Source organism: Octopus sinensis, linkage group LG9 (genome assembly GCF_006345805.1).
Source record: "Octopus sinensis linkage group LG9, ASM634580v1, whole genome shotgun sequence".
Lineage (NCBI taxonomy): Eukaryota > Metazoa > Mollusca > Cephalopoda > Octopoda > Octopodidae > Octopus > Octopus sinensis.
In genome coordinates this window covers 23,204,876-23,226,435 of record NC_043005.1, presented here as the reverse complement: position 1 = coordinate 23,226,435, position 21,560 = coordinate 23,204,876, and the positions used below count along the sequence as shown (strand labels likewise).

General features: G+C 36.5%; 1 protein-coding gene across 1 annotated transcript in view; it reads left to right on the top strand.

Annotated features, from left to right (window-relative positions):
* The first annotated feature begins 12,055 nt into the window (after window positions 1-12,055).
* The window catches only part of LOC115215508 (signal transducing adapter molecule 1), a 95,474-nt gene continuing 85,969 nt past the window's right edge, over window positions 12,056-21,560 (top strand). The window contains exon 1 of the mRNA XM_029784671.2: window positions 12,056-12,242. Within this exon, the coding sequence (XP_029640531.1) occupies window positions 12,200-12,242 (43 nt within the window). The 5' untranslated portion in view covers window positions 12,056-12,199. The remainder of the gene's footprint in view (window positions 12,243-21,560) is intronic.

The window sequence follows — 21,560 nt, the reverse complement described above, 5'->3', positions numbered from 1 at the left end:
GAAGAAAGGTGCGGCAATAATAGGGTAGTGATTCATGTAAAAAGAGGGGCGATAATGGGGTAGCAATTCACGTAAAAACAACAAAATAATGGGTTCATTAGGTTAAGTTTTATTTGTTAAATACAGTTACTTTGAATTTGCTTCAGAAACGGGTCTATGTTTGTGATGATTAGTTGAGGTGGAGCCACTAGGAATGTGGCCTGGGTATCAAGGGTGTGGCAGCCCAAAAAAGTTTGGGAACCACTGGTTTAACCCTAAGATAACCCTGAATGAGCAAAAATAAAATAAGCATTCTAGCCTTGATCATCCAATCACTTTTTAGGCATAGGTTATCTTGAAATACATTATCTAATTTGTCCTTTTTAAGAAATGAGGGTGAAATTCGAGTGAGATCTGGCTTGCTATATCTGTTTGTAAGGCATTAAAGTGTTGTAATATATGATTAAACTACTTTGTGTTCCAGTGTTTGGTAATTGATAGAAGAGTTTTATTCTTCAACGTCTACCATTCACCATTCTTTAATTGACACACCCATCATTCTCAATTGTCATCAATTATAAAACATTAGTACCAGGCTACAAACTTGTAGAAGAGATATGCAGTTAACTGAATCAACCCCAGTATATGAATGGTATTCAATTGAAGGAAGATGAATTGTGAAGACAGCTTGACAATATTTGAATTCAGAACATTGAAGAACAAAACAAAATACTGTTTAGCATTTAGTGCTTATGTCCTACCACCTCTGCCATTGATTTCCACTGCAATCTTAGTACTTTCTACATCATTAAATCCACTACAAAAATTTGATTAGAGATCCATCTCCTTCAAATTAGTAAAAAAAAAATCGTGTTTACATGATGCATTTTTTTTTTAATATATATTCCAATTTTTCTATGATTGAACAGACAAAATGGATTTTGAAAAATTATTCAATTATATATTGATTTTTAAAAAATTGCTTTTTCATTAAATTTTCTGCTATCATGTCTGGAACAGTCTTTGCAAATTTTGACATTTGAACAGTAATGAACAAATAATAGAATATATTATAATAGAATACACCTCCCTACTGCTAACCCTTCATCATCATCGTTTAATGTCCACTTTCCGTACTGGCATGGGTTGGACGGTTTGACATAGAGCTGGCCAAACTCCAATTGTCTGTTGTAGCATGGTTTCTACCGCTGGATGCCCTTCCTAATGCCAACCACTTAACAAAGTGTGAAGAACCTGTTTGTCAGCCAGCCAGTTTGGGAGAAGAAGAAACATGTGACTTACTCATGGTGACCATATCTCACTTGTATATTCCAATTTTGGCATATTTTCTAAAGCCCTTCATAACACCAACCACTTTAAAAAGTTAAGTGGGTGTATTTTATCATGTGACACATAGTACTAGAGAGGTCATCATGTTCATGTTGAGACTAAATGGTTCTTCTTAATCCCACACTGTATCCATTCATTCACTAACCACCTTAGAGTATATGCTGAATGTACTTTATTGTGACAATAACACAAGTGAGGTTGTCTTGCAAAAGACCAGTGAAAGGCAACTTTGCTGTTTTTGATGCTGCAATTAAAGACTTTCTGCATTATATATGTATTGTTTTATTTGTTTAAGGCATCGTGATCAAGAGAGTAAATACAAGACTGGGTGGTCCCAGAAAAAGAACCATGGTGAGAGGGTGAAAGAAGAGAAACAGTGATGGGAAAGATACAGTGATTAGAGTGAAAGGGTGGAAGCGAAGAGAATAGTGGAAGAGGACAGTGATTGTATCTTTGTATCTACAAGTCTGCAGGTAAGAGAGAAAGAGAGAGAGAGACACACACACACAAATTGTGGGGAGACACAAATGTAGACATATTATACATCCCAGGTTGCATTAATACTACTTTTTTCAACATCTGTTTGATTATGTTTGCTTAAGTCAGAGGAGCTTCTCCTGGGTCATGAGTCCCCAAACATTGCTGTTCTTCATCATCTTCTTAGAGAGACTCAACCTTGAAAACATAAAAGAAAAAGTACAGAATCAAACACAAATGTGTATGCAGCCTCCGGTCCCCCACCCCCAAGATGCTGCACATATGATACCACTGCACACATTCCATACACTCTTTTCCAGGAAAGTCTTGTCACCTTGCAACACCTCCAGAGATAGCATTTTGGTACCAAGGGACATAACTCTTGTTCTGTTCATTTCATTGTCTTTTTCTCAGCAACCACCAGCCACATGTTTCTGCTCACCTCCAACAATAGAGACCAGTTGCCATATTGTATTCCATAACTACCATCACTGAAGAGCACAGGGTTACATAATCGGACTATTACCTAACGCTTCACTGAACTCCTAGTGTGAAACCAGTTGGTAAGGTTGGCTATAATGGATATGTAATATTGTACACTTCAAGTATATATATATATATATATAAATTATATTAGAGATAAAAACACTATTATGCAAATCAAACAGTGAAAAACATAAACCAAAACATAAAAATAAAAATAATTAATATAATATACAAAATATATAAAATATAAAATTCAAAATTTAAATTATTTAAATTTAAAATTATTAATTTATATTTATAAATTTTTATATTGTTTTAAATATTTAAAAAATTTAAATCAATAAATTAAAAAATTTTTAAACTTTTAAAATTAAAATTTTTTAAACATTTAAAAAAAATTTAAATATATATAACTATCAAAAAGTATTAAAAAGTTAATATAAGATATATATATATATATAGTTATGTTATATTCTGTTAGGAACATGGTAGAATACAGTATAAAGCTCATTCACCATCAGAATTGCCCAGTACTATCGGTAGTATTATTATATACTTCCAAGTTTAGGCATTCATTGTGCGTGAATGTAAAATTGAAGAAATTGGAGTCAAGAAGAAGTACAATTAGACATTTATTTATTATTCATTACAGTTGTTTCAATGCAACATAGTTCTCCAAGAATACAGCCATTTGATTATGCAACTGTTAGTTTGCATAATGACTCCAATTTCTTCAATATTCTAATATAATAATGAGCATAGTGTTTTTATATATTTGTATATACTATTTTTACTATTTTACTTGTTTCAGTTATTTGACTGTGGCCATGCTGGAGCACTGCCTTTAGTCAAGTGAATCGACCCCCGGACTTATTCTTTGTAAGCCTAGTACTTATTCTATCAGTCGCTTTTGCCGAACCGGTAAGTTACGGTTGTCAAGCGATGGGGGGGGGGGCAAACACGGACACACACACATATATATATATACATATATACGACGAGCTTCTTTCAGTTTCCGTCTACCAAATCCACTCACAAGGCTTTATCAACCCGAGGCTATAGTAGAAGACACCTGCCCAAGGTGCCACGCAGTGGGACTGAACCTGAAACCATGTGGTTCGTAAACAAGCTACTTACCACACAGCCACTCCTCTGCCTTATATACAAATATATACAAATGTTCTATAATTATAAACATAATTATAATTTGGGGTCAGCTAATTGCTTCACCGCATACCGAATTTAGAAATAGGAGTTAAAAATTCCTTTTCTACTACTGTAAGAATCTCTACAACAGTAACACACTTTTTTAGGTAGGCAAAGAGAAAAATAATGAATCAACATGACTCTGATTAGTCACAGACATGTTTTGAGATTAAAGTGTTTTAATTACTTACTTCTCTCTTCAGTGTAGCATTTCCAATTATAAAACTTGAAAGTGCTAGGGTTAAATATGCACACGATCGAGCGACATCATGCAACAGATATCCAACCAACACTTCCAAAATTATTATTTATATGTATATAATTTATATGTTTTATTTATTGTTTTGCACATTACTTAATCATCGTTATATGTTTTATCTTAGATTTAATCTTTCTACAATACGTAATTTTTCTAAATGGTATAATTTAAATTTTCATTACTGAATTGATAAAAGGTGGGTTTTTTCTAATTTGTATATATGTATATATATATATATATATATCATCATCATCATCATCATCATCATCATCATCATCATCATTTAGTGTCCGCTTTCCATGCTAGCATGGGTTGGACGGTTCAACTGGGGCCTGGGAAGCCAGAAGGCTGCACCAGGCCCAGTCTGATCTGGCAATGTTTCTACGGCTGGATGCCCTTCCTAACGCCAACCACTCCATGAGTGTAGTGGGTGCTTTTTACGTGCCACCAGCACAGGTGCCAGACGAGGCTGGCAAATGGCCACGATCGGATGGTGCTTTTTACGTGCCACCGGCACGGGGCCCAGGCGAAGCTGGCAACGACCACATTCGGGGGGTGCTTTTTACGTGCCACCAGCATGGAGGCCTGTCAGGGCGGCGCTGGCAATGGCCACGTTCGGATGGTTCGCTTACGTGCCACCAGGACTGGTATCACAGCTACAATTTCCATTGATGCTGATTGATTTTGATTCTCACTTGCCTCAACAGGTCTTCACAAGTAGAGTTTTGTGTCCCAAGAAGGAAAGGTATGCATAAGTGGACTGGCTACATCCCTGCTGGGTCTTCTCATGCACAGCATACTTCCATAGGTCTCGGTCTCTAGTCATTTCCTCGGTGAGACCTATATATATATATATATTTGTCCAAAATCACGCAGGAGGGAGTAGGAGAAAGAGTAGTATAAGTGAAGGGAGAGCAGAGAAAATAGTAATTCAGTGAAGGAGAAGTAGTGAGAATGATAGCCCTGACTGAGAAGGAATGAGAGAAAGTAATAGCAATGAGAGAGAGGAAGTGGTAAAGAGCGCGTCATGTGTCTTCTGTTTTTCTCCGTCACATATGAATGAGAAAGGAAGGGGTGAGAAAAAAATCAGCATTTGAACTCTGTGTGAGTATTTGTGTGTGTGTGTGTGTGTGTGCAATGGAAGTGGGATGGTGAATGTTCAATGCTGAAAAGAAAATTCAAACAGCATTTCAACTCTGTGTAAGTATATGTGTGTATGTGTGTGCAGGTACAAGGGATGCATGTGTTTGATTCTGTAGTATATATACTATATAGTTATGTTAAATTAATACACTTGTCAAACAAGTATATTAATTTAATTTACCTTCCATATCTTCTACTATAATAATACTCCTCTGTATTTCTCCATCACAACATATGAATGAGAAAGGAAGAGATGATAGATGAATAAGGAAGGAAGGGGTGATGGCAAACTGGTAGTGGGTTGGTGGAAGTTCTATGGTGAAAAAAAAAATCAAACAGCATTTCAACTCTGCATGATGATGTGTGTGTGTGTATATAAAAGGGAGTCATGTAAATATTTGTGTGTGTGGTTGTGTGTGCAATGGAAGTGGGATGGTGAATATTCAACACTGAGAAGAAAAATCAAACAGCATTTGAACCCTGTGTATATGTGTATGCATGTACAAGGGAAGTATGTGAATATTTGTATCTGTGATTATTATGTACCTTATTTTGTACCTTACTTATATATGAAATACAACAATTTGCCAGCTACTATATATATATATATACTACAGGGGTATTAAACTGTTGGATCAGGTGATGAAGGTCACAGAGAGGGTCATAGCCCATCTCATTAGGGAGAAAGTTTGCTTAGATGAGATGCAGTTCGGTTTTGTGCCAGGTAGAAGCACCACTGATGCCATATTCCTGGTTCGACAACTGCAGGAGAAATACCTAGCTAAAGATAAACCCCTCTACATAGCTTTCGTGGACTTGGAGAAAGCCTTTGACAGGGTCCCCCAATCCCTTATCTGGTGGGCAATGCGGAAACTGGAGATTGACGAATGGTTAATAAGGGCTATACAGGCCCTATACAGAGAGGCTGTCAGCAAGGCTAGGATTGGCAATGAGTATAGTGAAGATTTCTGGGCAGAAGTAGGTGTCCACCAAGGTTCAGCCCTCAGTCCCCTTTTATTCATCATAGTCCTCCAGGCAATGACAGAAGAATTCAAGATGGGTTGCCCCTTGGAGCTCCTCTATGCTGATGACCTGGCCCTCATAGCAGAATCACTACCGGGTGTGGAAGCAAGGTTTAGAATCAAAGGGCCTTAGAGTAAATGTAGCAAAGACCAAAGTCATAGAAAGCAGAAAGGCGGACTCATCACCCACCCCCTCGGGGAGGTGGCCTACTCGATCTGTAGGAAAGGTGTAGGTAGAAACTCCATAAGATGTACCTAGTGTAAGCTATGGATGCATAAGAGGTGCAGCAACATCAAAGGAAAATTAACTGATAAGATAGCTTTCATGTGAGGCAGATGTATAGGGGCAATAGACACCACAGATACTCAGAAAACAGATTCCATCACACTCCAGGGGGAGAAACTAGAAGTAGTTGATAGTTTCCACTACCTAGGTGACCAAGTTAGTAGTGGAGGTGGATGCTCAGAGAGTGTCACCACTAGAATAAGAATAGACTGGGCAAAGTTTAGAAAGCTCCTACACCTACTGGTGACAAAGGGTCTCTCGCTCAGAGTGAAAGGTAGATTGTATGATGCCTGCATGCGAACTGCCATGCTTTACAGTAGTGAAACATGGGCTGTGACTGCAGAGGACATGCGTAGACTTGAAAGAAATGAAGCTAGCATGATCCGCTGGATATGTAATGTCAGTGTGCACACACGACAGAGTGTAAGCGCCCTGAGAGAAATGCTGGACATAAGAACCATTAGATGTGGTGTGCAAGAGAGATGTTTGCGCTGGTATGGTCATGTACTGCAGATGGATGAGGAGAGATGTGTGAAGAAGTGCCACTCCCAAACAGTTGAAGGAATCCGGGGTAGAGGTAGACCCAGGAAGTCATTGGATGAGGTGGTCAAGCATGACCGAACGTTGGGCCTCACAGAGGCAATGATGAAAGACCGAGATCTCTGGAGATATGCTGTGACTGCAAAGACCCAGGCTGCTTCCTGCACCAGTTTCGCATAGCCCCAGCTCATCCAAAGTACCTTGGATTGCAGAACGACCTGCTGTGCTTACCTTAGATTGTAGGGTGACCTGCTGTGCTTGAGGAGACCTATTGAGTCAAGTACATCAATATCAAAATAAATATCAATGGAAATTGTAGTTACAATACCTGTGCTGGCGGCACGTAAAAAGCACCATCCGAACGTGGCCGATGCCAGCGCTGCCTTGACTGGCTTCTGTGTTGGTGGCACATGACCTGCTGTGCTTGAGGAGACCTATTGAGTCAAGTACATCAATATCAAAATGGATATCAAATGGAAAAAGTAGTTGTGATACCTGTGCCAGTGGCATGTAAAAAGTACCATCCGAACGTGGCCGATGTCAGCGTCGCCTTGACTGGCTTCTGTGCTGGTGGCACATAAAAAGTACCAACTGATCGTGACTGCTGCCAGTCTCCCCTGCCACTTGTGGCGGTGGCACGTAAAAAGGACCCACTACACTCACAGAGTGGTTGGCGTTAGGACGGGCATCCAGCTGTAGAAACACTGCCAGATCAGACTGGAGCCTGGTGCAGCCTCCTGGCTTCCCAGACCCTGGTTGAACCGTCCAACCCGTGCTAGCACAGAAAACGGTCATTAAACGATGATGATGGTGATATATATATTGTTGCTATTATTGTTAAACTGTTGTATGTCCAAATTTGGCCAAGTGCATTTTTTTTTTCAATATTTAATTTTGCTTGCAATAGCTGGTTCTTTTGGTCATACTATTGTATCTGCAGCTGCTTCAGATGCCAAGATATGCAAATAAAAGCATAGTACAATGGTTTAGCATTTCTCAAAAGTATAGTAAGTCCCACATACAACAGTTTTGTAAAAATATTTCTGACTGAAAATATACATGCTGGAAATTACGATTTTATGCACCCAACAATGTATCATTGTTAAGCTGAAACTCTTAAAGCTTCTCTCTTAGTTGGAAAAAGAAAGTATAAACCTAGAGACAGTTGTTAGATATTGGAAAAGGTGAGACAATTTCAAGAAAATTAATTTCTGAAGTATTTCAGAATAGGAAAATCTGGTTTTTGTTTATGTGCATGAGACAACTATGGATATGTTTCCAGCAATTGGCCCTCATCAACAGAGTATAATCTAACTAAGCCTGCCAATCAATAGATGAAGATATTTTTCATACTAGACATAGAGTTACGAAATTTTTTACAAATATAAATTTGCATACATATAAATAAAGATAAAAAATTATATAAGGGTGAATCTTGAAGTGGAGACAGCTATAAATGATAGCAATCAATGTACTATATTTAAAAAAAGTGGATGGAAAATAAGTTAGTAAAAACAAAAATGCTTATGAGTTATTTCCCTTGGCTTATACTTTTTATTTATCTATCTTCACACGCCTTCCGTCGCCTTTCATAATATATTCGTCGCTGTATAGTCAGACGTTTGCTTGCCAACCACGTGGTTCCGAGTTCAGTCCCACAGTGTGACACCTTGGGAAGGGTCTCCTACTATAGCTTCTGCCTGACCAAAGAGTTGAGTGGATTTGGCAGACAGAAACTGAAAGAAGTGCGTCATATATATATATCATCATCATCATCGTTTAACGTCCGTTCTCCATGCTAGCATGGGTTGGACGGTTCGACCGGGGATCTGAGAAGCCAGAAGGCTGCACCAGGCTCCAGTTTTATCTGGCAATGTTTCTATATATATATATATATATATATATATATATTAGAAAATACACCTGTATACACCATCATCTGTAAAATACCTGTACATCATCTCCAAACCTTCTAATATATATAGTCTAATTCTTCAATTGCATGTAACACGGGCAACGCCGGGTATCTCTGCTAGTCTATATACATATATATAGGAGTGGCTGTGTGGTAAGTAGCTTCCTAACCAACCACATGGTTCCGGGTTCAGTCCCACTGCGTGGCATCTTGGGCAAGTGTCTTCTGCTATAGCCCCGGGCCGACCAATGCCTTGTGAGTGGATTTGGTAGACGGAAACTGAAAGACGCCTGTCGTATATATGTATATATATATATATATATATATAATATATATATATATATATATATATATATATATATATATGTATGTGTGTGTGTTTGTGAGGGTGTCTTAATGTAAAGCAGAGAAGTTGAATTGTTGAGAATCTTTTTAACTTGGGTCTTATATCTATTGTTTGAATTTCTTTGAAATAGGAAATATATGTTCATTGGGTTTGTAAAAGAGAGCAAAACTACTGGAAACCAAAAGACAAATGATCACAATAAGCAGTCAGCTACCCTACCCTAGTCGTTACCACTCCCAATGTAGGATTCCTCACCATCAAGGTGACAGGCATAGCCATAAGATGCATTACGAATTTATCGCAATTGAAAGGGCGTGACCCAACTGAAATAAACATTAACAACTGTGTGACATGAGGGCTAAGGAGAAATGAAAGTTGAAGTTTGTAAATGACCACTATACAGATACGTAACTGGACAGAATAAATTTATAATCTATAAATGTCTTTGAATAACCAGTCACTCATCTGGGAAGGTCTTGGAATCAATGTTACCATCTGGGGACTATGTGTGACCCAGTGATAATAAAAACACTGAAAGGAGGTCTGCAATCAAATAACTTTACTCAACACGTTGCAACTGGATCAGTGGAGGCAATTGCAGAAATCACAATCTAAGTGTATGTCAAAGCAAACTGTTACACTGTTGTATCATTGAATTATAAATAATGCTCGTCTTTTATGCTCGGGTAACCCTACAGCTTCCAAGAGTACAACTGTATTTGTCTTTGCTTAGATAAAATGACAAAATTGTGGGTGTTACATCGCCATGGAGGGTCTTTCTAACTTGTAAGAAGATGAAATTTTATAAATATTACTTCATTTGTGCCTAATATCTATGGTTAAAATTTCATCAATAGCAAAAATATATGAATTGTCATGGGGTTATGGCCCTTATGCATAGAATATAAATTCCAAATTTCATAAAGATCCATTCAGTACTTTTGACCTAGTTTTGGATCATAAAAGAAATGACTAAAATTTGGGAGTTAAGGCCCCCATTAGGGTGTTTTATATATATATATATATATATATGGAAGGTGGGGAGGGTTAGTTAGGTTTAGGGTTAGGGGTGAGGGAAGGGTATCTTTTTTTTCTTCAGAAATGTAAATAAACCTAATTTGTTTCTTAGGGACATTTTCATATGACACCGCAAAAAATTGCTGTTGACAGACTTCGGCAGATATTGTTTTCACCTCAATAGACGTCATTGATTGGTTGAAATTGCCGAAATGAAAGAAATTACAGACCAAATATCTTACAAACTACAGAATTTTCTCAAGAAAGCCAAGAGAAAAAGATGTTTTATAAACACATTCTACCAGTATACAAAGTTAAAAATTTTTTAGTTACATAGAAATTATTTTAAAAAACCGAAACGATCCAAACTTTCTTTTGCCCATGACACTACATGGACCCTAAGTAAGGCATGTGTAAAATTTGAATGAAATTGGTTGTGTAGTTCTCAAGTTTTAGGGATTCACACAGACAGACAGACACACATTCTCAGTTATATATATATATATATATATATATATATATATGTGTGTGTGTGTGTGTGTGTGCGTGCGTGCGTGTGTGTGTGTGTGCGTGTGTGCGCGTGTGTGTGTGTGTGTTTGTCCCCACATACCATTGCTTGACAACCGATGCTGGTGTGTTTATGTCCCCATAACTTAGCGGTTCGGCAAAACAGACCGATAGAATAAGTACTAAGGTCGATTTGTTCGACTAAATAGATCCTTCAAAGCGGTGCTCCAGCATGGCCGCAGTCAAATAACTGAAACAAAAGAATATATGTATGTATGTATGTATGTATGGATACACTCACTTATTTATATGAAAAGAGCTTTTTCTTTGTGTTGAGTTTATGTCAATCATCAAAATTTTTTAACCCTGCGTAGTCACATCTTCATATAGAAATGCTGCTGATATGTGCTAATTCTTAATGAAGGCAAGCCCAAAATGAGAAAAACGTACACGATCTCTTTATATATAAAAGTCAAGTTGTGTGTCTGTCTCCTACGATTCAGATTCCTAACTACTCCCACATTTTGCGGTGCAGTTTAACCAAAACCGGGTATCTTATAGTCGTGATTCATATCGAGCCCTTCTGGGTATTAGCGCGCGTCTACGATGAGTCAACGATTTAAAAAAAAATTTACCATCATTTTTTTCCATTTTAATGCATTTTTTCGCTATTATATAAGGGAAGTAACTCTCTAAAAATGTCTACGATGAGTCAACGATTTTTAAAAAAAATTACCATCATATTTTTTCCATTTTTAATGCATGTTTTTGCTATTTTATGGCTATAACTCTCCAAAAATGCTTATATAGTTATTTCCCTTACAAACCCGAGCAACGCCGGGCGATACTGCTAGTATATATATATATATATATATATTATATATATATATATATATATATATATACACGCAGACACAGAAAACTTAGGTGTGTTTTTGGCCAATATAACAAAATCTGTTAATTTTTTTGTAAGTGAAGTTCTGTGTTATTATGGCCCATTCAAGTGAGGAGTTACTGACTGAGGCATATCTGGATATAAGTATAGGTGGCTTGACTGGTATCCCCTAAAGAAATTTTATATAAATATGAAAATTTTGCTTAGTCATAACGCTACTAATAACACAAAACACACTGTATATATGCTGCAGAATAAAGAGTTATGCAAGCATAGAACATAATATGAAGTTAAGTAAATAACAAAGGAACAAGAATTACGTAATCAACTTCATTAGCTTACAGCTGTTTCTACTATTAGATACAGTGCACCTAGATCTGAGTGTTTGTGCATTACTTTATAGCTTCATCAGAGTTTCACATATAATGTACAAGTTTATTTTGACATACACACACACAGACATATATAAATAAACATACACATATAAACATTATATATATGTATGTATATATATATATATATATATATATATATCCACACAAAGATATAGTGAGAAAGCTAAAAGGAAGTTGTCGAGTCAGTCTCACGTGGACCGATGAACAATCGGAAATAAAAGCAAGTGACATCATATTGACATGCGCAGTGGCAGCTGTAGAGGAAGTCGAAGCTGTGTAAAGTGTTGAAGTTTTTAGCTTAGTGTCAATGTGAAAAGGAGGAGCTTACGTCTGCCGTCGACCCCCCACTGTTGTTGTGAAACACAGGCTACAAAATATGCCATTATTTGGTAACTCGGGATCTTTTGATCCTGATGTTGGTAAGTAACAATATATTGTTAAAGCAACAACGACAGAAAATACGATATAATATAATATAATATATATATATATATCAGTGTAATCATTTGACAACGCATACATCAAGTACTTCCTTCTGTTGAGATGATGGTCTGTTTGTGATATGGTTCTGGAGCTTTATATATAAAGTGTGGTATATATATATATAAATATATATATAAGTATATAATATGTATGTATACACACACATATATATATACAGACACACGTATATGTGTGTATATATATATATTTGTGTGTGTGTGTAATTTTGTATATGTAGTAATATATTGATGCAGCAGCAGAAAATATTACACACACACACCTATATATATATATATATATGTAATAATTTCACAGCGTGTATATACACATATCAAGTACTTCTTTTTGTTATCGTCTGTGTTGTGTTTGAAGCTTAATATTTTGTCTTGGGAGATTCATTACGCCTGTTTATATATATATATATATATATATACACGACAAAAACGAAGTATGTGAGTTTATTCATAAAAATGTATATGTATAAATGTATAGAAATACATAATGTTTGTGTATAAAGTTATATATTTATAATAAACGTGTTAGGGTGTAAAGTGAATGACTAAATATTTGTGTAAAAGCGTGTGTGTGTGTGTGTGTAACCCCCCCCCTTTTTTTTTAAAAACTTTAATAGTATATGATCATATCTGATTGTTAAACATAAACATTGTGTTCGACTCGAAGCTGTATAATACTTGTAGTCACTACCAAGACTGCTACTATCTTTGCGCTGACGAACTAAGGAGGGTCTCTTCACAGTCACTTAGCTTTTTAGAAGTCACAGCCAAACCCATATCTTCCCCGAATAGCAGCAACACTCTATCCTGTTGGGGAATTTAACAAAAAAAAAATAATAAATAAATAAAAGAAAAACAGGGAAGGACACATTTAAAAATGTAGGATCTAATACACATATATAAAAATAGTAGTCACGGTTAGAACTTGGTTTGTTCATTCAACATGCCCCAGATCAAAACAGCTATCAATGCTGTGAGTCAGTGAAGGAGCCTCTGTGATTCGAACCTACTAGAATAGGAACCAAACCTCACTGTTTTTGGTATACCATTGGATTTACCTAGGGTTATATATATTTAAAGGATGATGAAGGCTGAACTGTCTTTTATTATATGTTTGTTCGATCTTGGCTAAAACCTAATATCTAAACAACAACTAACATACCTGCTATTTTAATTCTAATATCTGTCGCATTTTAGATGTTTTGTTTTACGTAAAATATTCCGAGTTTTTTTTAACTCTTTTTCATATCTATGGAGTAGACTAATGGACTACCGTGGTAGTTTGAAATCTCTTGACTTATTTTAAAAACTTTATCGAACACTCGATGTTATCATGTCTCAGTTGGAATGTGTTGTGTTCAACACGTCTAAAACGCACATCTTAAATCTCTCTCTCTCTATCTCTTTAATTTCCATTTCAAGTTAATATCCTTTATCTAATTATATATTCTGGGTTGGTTGTGATCGAGTTATATGTATGTATAAACGTGTGTCTAATATATATATGTGTGCGTATAATTTGTGTACACACACACACTATAGTAAGGTGGTCGTGCTTGCTACAGTGTATCAAAGCTTACTTCATTGTTTTCAGTTTGATGTTGATTATTACTGAACAGGAACGAGATAAAACATTGCTCTACAGTGTTTAACTCTCATAATAAATATATCCATTACCTACATAAATAAACTACTATTTCTGAAGTTTTGGCTACGAAAACCTAAAGGCGATCGTCTAACCTTCGAAGTAAAGATTATTAAATAGAATATGTTCATGTTTTTTGTATTTTGAGTCATTTGGCCCAAACATACGTTTGGTTGTATATCACTTTATACTTCTCTATTAATTGATAAATTAATACATAAATAATTTCCTCTGTTAATTACAACAGAAATATATTAATCGTTCAGATAAACCTTTAAAAAGTAAAGATTTTTCGGGTCTCGGGTTTTTTTATTCTATTTGTTATTAGTTATAAAAAATGTATTTATTTGGGTCTGCTTATAAAAAAAAGAATATTTTGCATGTCATTTTTTAAAACTCTGGTATGTCCCCTATCATAAATAAAAAAATATTTAACATCCTCGTCTTAATGTGCTAGTTCCAAATATATAAAATAGCTAAGTAGTTTCGAGGGAGGTGACTTATTTTTACGTTCCATCACCAATTTCAATGGGTTTACAACATATTAAGTATTACGGGGTGGCAGCGCTAAGCAGTGATGGTTATTACCAGTTCAAATATGCTTGGGGCATATTCGAGCCCGTAATGTTTTTTGTCGTGGACAAAATTTACACCATTTGTCTACTGTGGGGATTCGAATATGCTTCAAGCATATTTGAACTGGTAATAACCTTATATTAAACACTGTTCATTGTAGGTAGTATTAGTATTGTTTATTCAGTTTTTTTTTTCTTTTAATTCTTTGTTGCGGACGATGTTTATTTACGTAGCTTTATGGTGAGGATTTGAACACTGAACATAAATTACGCTTTTCATCCTTCTGGGATCGATAAAATAAAGTGCCATTCAAGTACCGGGGAATATCGTTTGAATTAATGGCAGTGCCCCTGCCCGATCAAAGCACACTGGCTTAGTAGAATTGGTAAAAAAAAGTTTTTGTATTTACCAAGCACCTTGTTAATACCATCTCAAGCGAACGACGCCTTAGTGTGGTCGTCCGAATTGCTAGAAATAGCAGCCAGATCTCACTTAAATCGTATTAGTATTCATATTAGATTTTTAAAGCAGGATGGTCACGTCAAGAATACTTTTGATCTGAAGTTTACTCGATTGTTGGTGATCTAAGGTTAAAATATCAACAATAACATTCGTTCTCTCTCTCAGATAGAAACTAAATAATGTAGACTTCTCTGCAAGGTTTCTTGTTTGAAGAATGTTGCGGGAACGTGTCAATGTTTATAGCCAACATATTTAGTTCTTTTATTTGTTGTTTTCGAGAGAAATGGAAAATCATCTTTCTAAAATTTTACACTCGAAACTAAAAGCTATACGAAAGAATATCTCTCATATATGTTGTGCGAGAGAAAGGCTTGTAGTTGATTGTGAAGGGCCATCATAATATTGATATGGCACAATGTAAAAATAGGATATTTAAGCATTTATAGTATGCTGAGTAGTAGCAGTATGAAGAATAAACAGTTCTGTCTACTTCCTCTGTAGAAATGTCCAACAAATGCTCTATATGTCAAAACTGTTTCATACAAATAAAAGAAAAATATTAAAAAAACAGCTGTGTCCTCTATATTTTCTCTTCGATTCTAAAATATCACATAATAGCAAAACGTGAAATAATATTTTTAACAGAGAAATGGAAGGGAAAAAAAAAACGGCTTTGTCTTGTCTATTAACAAACAAAGGCCTTCACTAAACTGTGGATGTTTGGTCTCTGCTTTTGTAAACCAAAGTTGATTACGAAATGACAAGACATCATTTTGCTTCAGTTACTGACTTGTTGATTTTGTTTTTGATATTCCAATTTGTTTCCATTTATGTTAGCTGTATAAGAAAAATAAGCTAAAAGCAGACAATGGAAATGGTCTTATTTGCCACAAGGGCAGCGATTGAGACATTACTAGGAGGGAGTTTGATAATGATGATAATAATAATAATAATATAATAATAATAATAATAATAATAATAATCGTTTTTAACATACAACAACAATAGATTTCCTTTATCAGAATGACTTACACTAGAAGATATTGGTTTCTAATTTAGATATAAGGCCAGAAGAGAGCTAATTAGGGATTAGCCTATACTATCGACTCCAGTACTTGACTGGTACTTTATTTTATCGACCCTAGAAGGATAAACGGCGAAGTGAACCTCTGAAATTACAAGGATAAATTACAAAACGTTATGGGGTTTATGCAGTAATAATTATATGAAAAATAGAATACATGTTTGTTGTTTTTCTTCCCAAAATAGTTAATAATAGATGTAATAACGCTTACTCTAATGTAGTAGTAACTTGTTTCACAATAATATAATATGGCTACTAATAATATATTATTGTAAGCATTATTACCCCAGGTAAATCTCATCGATCAAGTCTATGATCTCGTATTTTTTAGGCATTAGTATATCCTCCCCTTTTTAAGATATGGTGTGAGTTGATAAAAAAAGTTGGCTACTATTTCTAGCATGTCGAACTACTAACATAGAGACCTCTTTGGTTTCTTAGTATATAGTAGCTGCAACAGCAACAATGGCAAGAGTGTAACAAGAATAATTTTAATAGTAAATAATGGCTATTGTCTGTGATAGTAACAACAACAACAACAATAATAATGATGATGATTTCTTTCTTTGCAACATGTAAGCTCAAGGCCACAGGTTTCTAAGACTGATAAATTAGATTATACGATGTCCATACTCGTACGTAATACAGGCGTTTGTTGAGCTCGTATCTACAGTTAAGTAGGGTTGAGATGAGGTGATATTCATGCCTTACTCAGCTCTAGTATTTGTAGAAGTGAGATAAATGATGTTCATGCTTTGTTCAAGTTGTAGTAGCAGAAGTAATTGTTGTTCAAGCTAGAGATGATTTGCTGCTGAAATTATTCACACAGCATCGTTTACTGTTTAATGCCTTCATCTTCACCGTCGCTACCTTCAATTTCTTGTTCAGTGACACTATTAATTGGCAGTGGCTAATTAATTGAGCAACAATAACTCTAATTCATACATACATATGTATGTTTATATTATATAGTATGAGAGAGAGAGAGAGAGAGAGAATTGTGTTAGTGTATATGGACATGTCTGAGTATGTGTGTGCATACATTTTAGTGTCTGTGTTTAGATAGATAGATAATAGACAGACACAGATATAAAAATGTGTGTATATATAGATATATAATTGTGTGTGTGTGTGTATATATATATATATGTAATATATGTCTGTGTATGATGATTTATGCGTGAACGACTGTATCTGTTGGTCTGCATATGCATAGATATTTGTATCTGTGTATGTGGTCTATTATCATTATTTAACATCTACTTTTCCATTCTTGCATGGACCTGGTAAGAGCAGAATTTTCTACGGCTAGATGCCCTTCCTCACACCAATTCCCACCTGTTTTCAAGTGAGGTAATAATCTTCCAGACTATCGAGCAATAGACATGTTGCTTGAACATAGTTATGCAGAGAACTGCAAACAAACGACACTGCTTGCAAGGACATTGTTTACAACCAATGAAGACGAGGGAAATATGAACTCACTCGCTCCTGCGAACACACGACATACACACGACAGTTTTCTTTGACTTTCGATCTATCAGATCCACTCACAAGGCTTTGGTTAGCCTGTGGCTATAGTAGAAGATACTTGCCCATAGTGACTTATAACGGATAGCAAACTTCACCATACAGGCTAGTCTGCACCTATATCAAACTCAAACATCTTCTTGTCAACTTATCTCTATGCAAATTCATTCGATTTACAGTTATTTTAATGAATAATAATATATTGAAAATTAATATGTTAAGTATGGAATTCTTAATTTGTTAAATATAGAGTCAGAGACAAGGCTAATCTAGCTACCAATTTCACTTAGAAGTTATGGGTCAATTTTGAGGCTCTAGAAAATGATCCAAGATGTTATGTATAACCATGATCTCATGATTGCAGATCAAACTTCTTAAACATATAACCATACTATCCCTACTACATAGCATATATATGTGTATATAAGTGTGCATATATTTATTGCTGGGTAGATAATCAGCTTGCTTTCCCACCATGTGGTTTTGAGTCCAGTCCTACTATGCCGTACTTTGAATAAGTGTCTTCTGTTACAACCTCATGTTGACCAGTGGCTTCAGCGAATTTGGTAGATGGACACTGAAAGAGGTGTTTGCATCCCCTTGCCTTGACATTGAGCAACAGTTTTCAACAAGCTTCACTCTTATACAAGTGTTGTCATTTTTTTACAATCCTCTTTGAAAACACGTCGACCCATTGTAATGATCATGTTTGAACAACTAAGAGAAATATTACAAGGCTTGGAAGCAGTTGGGAGATTGTGACAGAAAGAGTATTTGGGCATAGAAAATCTGCTTTAACAAACAGCAAACCCATACAAGCATAGGAAAGTAGAAGTTGAAATGATATGTATATCCTTGTATATGCTTGTGTGTAGACATACATCTGTTTTGTCTAAGTGAAAGTCCCCTCCCCCTGCCCCAAAGTCCTTGAATGTACAGTGACCAGACATGTCATCAACATCACCACTAAGTACTGACAAGTATGGTATATCAACAAGCCTGTACTCTTACACAAACAAGCTCCCTATGATTTCTATACCAATTTCATTCACAAAGCTTTGTTTGGCCCAGGTTAACCCTTTAGCATTCAGATTATTCTATCAAATGTAATATTTATTAATCCACATTATTTGAATTAATCCTGCATTATAATTGCACCTTCAAGATTATGATGTGACTGTATATTTTTACAATGACATTGTAGGGTAGGTGTGAGAGGCTAGATCTGGTCAGTTTGAACATAAAGCAAGTAGAATATTTTGGCCAGATATGGTTGGTTTAAATGCTAAAGGGTTGAAGTATATACCTCCCCAAACAGCTATGCTATGGGACTGAACCTGAAACTACACGGTTGTAAATTGAGCTTCTTAACCACCAGGCAATACATGTAACCTAGATAACTAAGTTGGTTTTGTCTATTATTGGCAAGAGCGTTGGGCTTCACAGAAGCTGTGACTAATGACCGAGAGACCCTTGGCAATATGCTGTGCTTGAGAAGACCCGTCAAACAAAGTGAAATCGGAGTTATGGCAGATACTGGTATCATGCAACTGGCACATGAAAGTACACTCTCGGAGTGGTTGGTGTTAAGAAAGGCATCCAGGTGTAGAAACGATGCCAAATCAGACTGGAGTCTGGTGCAGCTCCTCAGCTTATCAGCCCTGGTTAAAAGCATCCAACCCATGCAAGCATGGACAACAGATGTTAAGTGATGATGATGATATATGAGAAATTAAATAACAGAGAAGAAAATTATGTAATGAACTTCACTAGCTTACACTTGTTGCTGCTCCAAGATGCAATGCATTCATAGTTGAATACTTGTGTATCACCCTATGGCTTCATCAGAGCTTCAAAAATGAAGTGCAATCTTATTTGGGAAAGCATTTATATATATATCATCATCGTCATCGTTTAACGTCCGCTTTCCATGCTGGCATGGGCTGGACGGTTTGACTGAGGACTAGCGAACCAGAAGGCTACACCAGGCTCCAGTCTGATCTGGCAAAGTTTCTACAGCTGGATGCCCTTCCTAACGCCAACCACTCTGAGGGTGTAGTGGGTGCTTTTACATGCCACTGGCACGAGGGCCAGTCAGGCGGTTCTGGCAACAACCATGCTCAAAAAGTGTTTTTTTCGTGCTACCTGCATGGGAGCCAGTCTGGTGGTGCTGGCAACGATATATAGTGGCTGTGTGGTAAGAAACTTGCTTCCCAACCACATGGTTCTGGGTTCAATCCCATTGTTGGGTAAGTGTCTTGTACGATAGCCTCAGGTCAACCAAAGTCTTGTGGGTGGATTTGGTAGACGGAAACTGAAAGAAGGCCATCGTATTTTATATATACATATCTATATGTATAATCTCTGTGTGTCAGTGTTCCCCTCCCCATCTCTGCTTGACAAAACCAGTGTTGGTGTATTTGCGTCCCTGTAACTTAGTGGTTAGGTAAAAGAGACTGATAGAATAAGTACTAGGCTTAAAAAATAAAGTCCTGGGGGGTGATTTGTTTGACTAAAACTCTTCAAGGTGGTGCTCCATCATGGCTGCCATCAAATAACTGGAACATGTAAAGAATAAAAGAATACACAGATACACACACACATACACACGTATAGGAAAAGCATTACCATTAAAAAAGTATAGGTTGAGGCACAAGCATTCAACTATGAGTGCATTGTATCTTACAGCAAAAACAGCTTGTCTTATGTTTAATCTCTTATTACTGATCTGTACTCAACTGATGCTTTTTTCTGAAGGATACGTATATTGAATTCTAATGCCAGCTTATTAGTGTTGCAATCAATCCTTAAGTGAAATAACACACACACATATATATATTATAATGTCCACATTTCTATGTTTGCATGGTCAAATTAGAGTATGTTAAGCACTGACCAACACCTTTGGCGATATACTGTGCTTGAGAAGACTCGTCAAGCCAAGTGAAACCGTAGTCATGGCTCTTGCCAGTACCGTGTAAAGGACACCCATGAAATCATAGTCGTGGCTGTTGCTAGTGTTATGTAAATGGCACTCATGCTGGCGGCACGTAAAAAGCACCCATTACACACTTGGAATGGTTGGCGTCCAGCTGTAGAAACCATGTCAAATCAGATTGGGACCGGGTGCAGTTCTCCGACTTACCAGTTCCAGTCAAACCATCTGACACATGCCAGCATGGGAAACAGACATTAAATGATGATGGTGTGTGTGTGAGTACACACATGCATATGTGTCTTTTATCTTTTACTTGTCTCAGCCATTAGACTACAGCCATGCTGAGGCACCACCTTGAAGGGTCTAGTCAAACAAATTGACCCCAGTGCTTATTCCTGGCACTTATTCTCTCTCTTTTGCCAGACCTCTGAGTTTCTATTAAGAGTATGCAAACAAACCAACACTGGTTGTTATATATATGTGTGTGTACGTATGAAATGCATATATATGGACCGAGATGATTGGCAATTGATTGTGCTTGAGAAGACCCATCTATCAATGCAAAAACGATGTCCTAAAACCACCTTGGTTGTGCTTGTATGTGCAAGGCCTTTCTTGTCAAGCGTTCTCCCAAATATAACACACATTACTGCTCTCTACCTATGGTAATGCCAGCTGCTGTAATCACTTGAGAGCAGAATCTGTACATGTTACAACTCTACTTCCAGTTTCCTCCATCCCACCCTAGGACCTCTTCCATTCCTCATTTTCTTTATCCTCTCCTCCTGCATTGTTTCTATTGATCATTACCTCTTTTCTGTATCTTCAGCCATCTCCCTCTCATATATGCTATCATTCCCAACACTTTCTTCACAGCCCACTTACTATAGTCCCTCTTTGTATCTCTGCACCTCTTTTTCCACCACTCTTTGTACATCTTCCCCCTATTTTTCAATCTGCTCTCCTTCCTGAGCCACTTCTATCCCTCTTACCTTACTCCTTCTC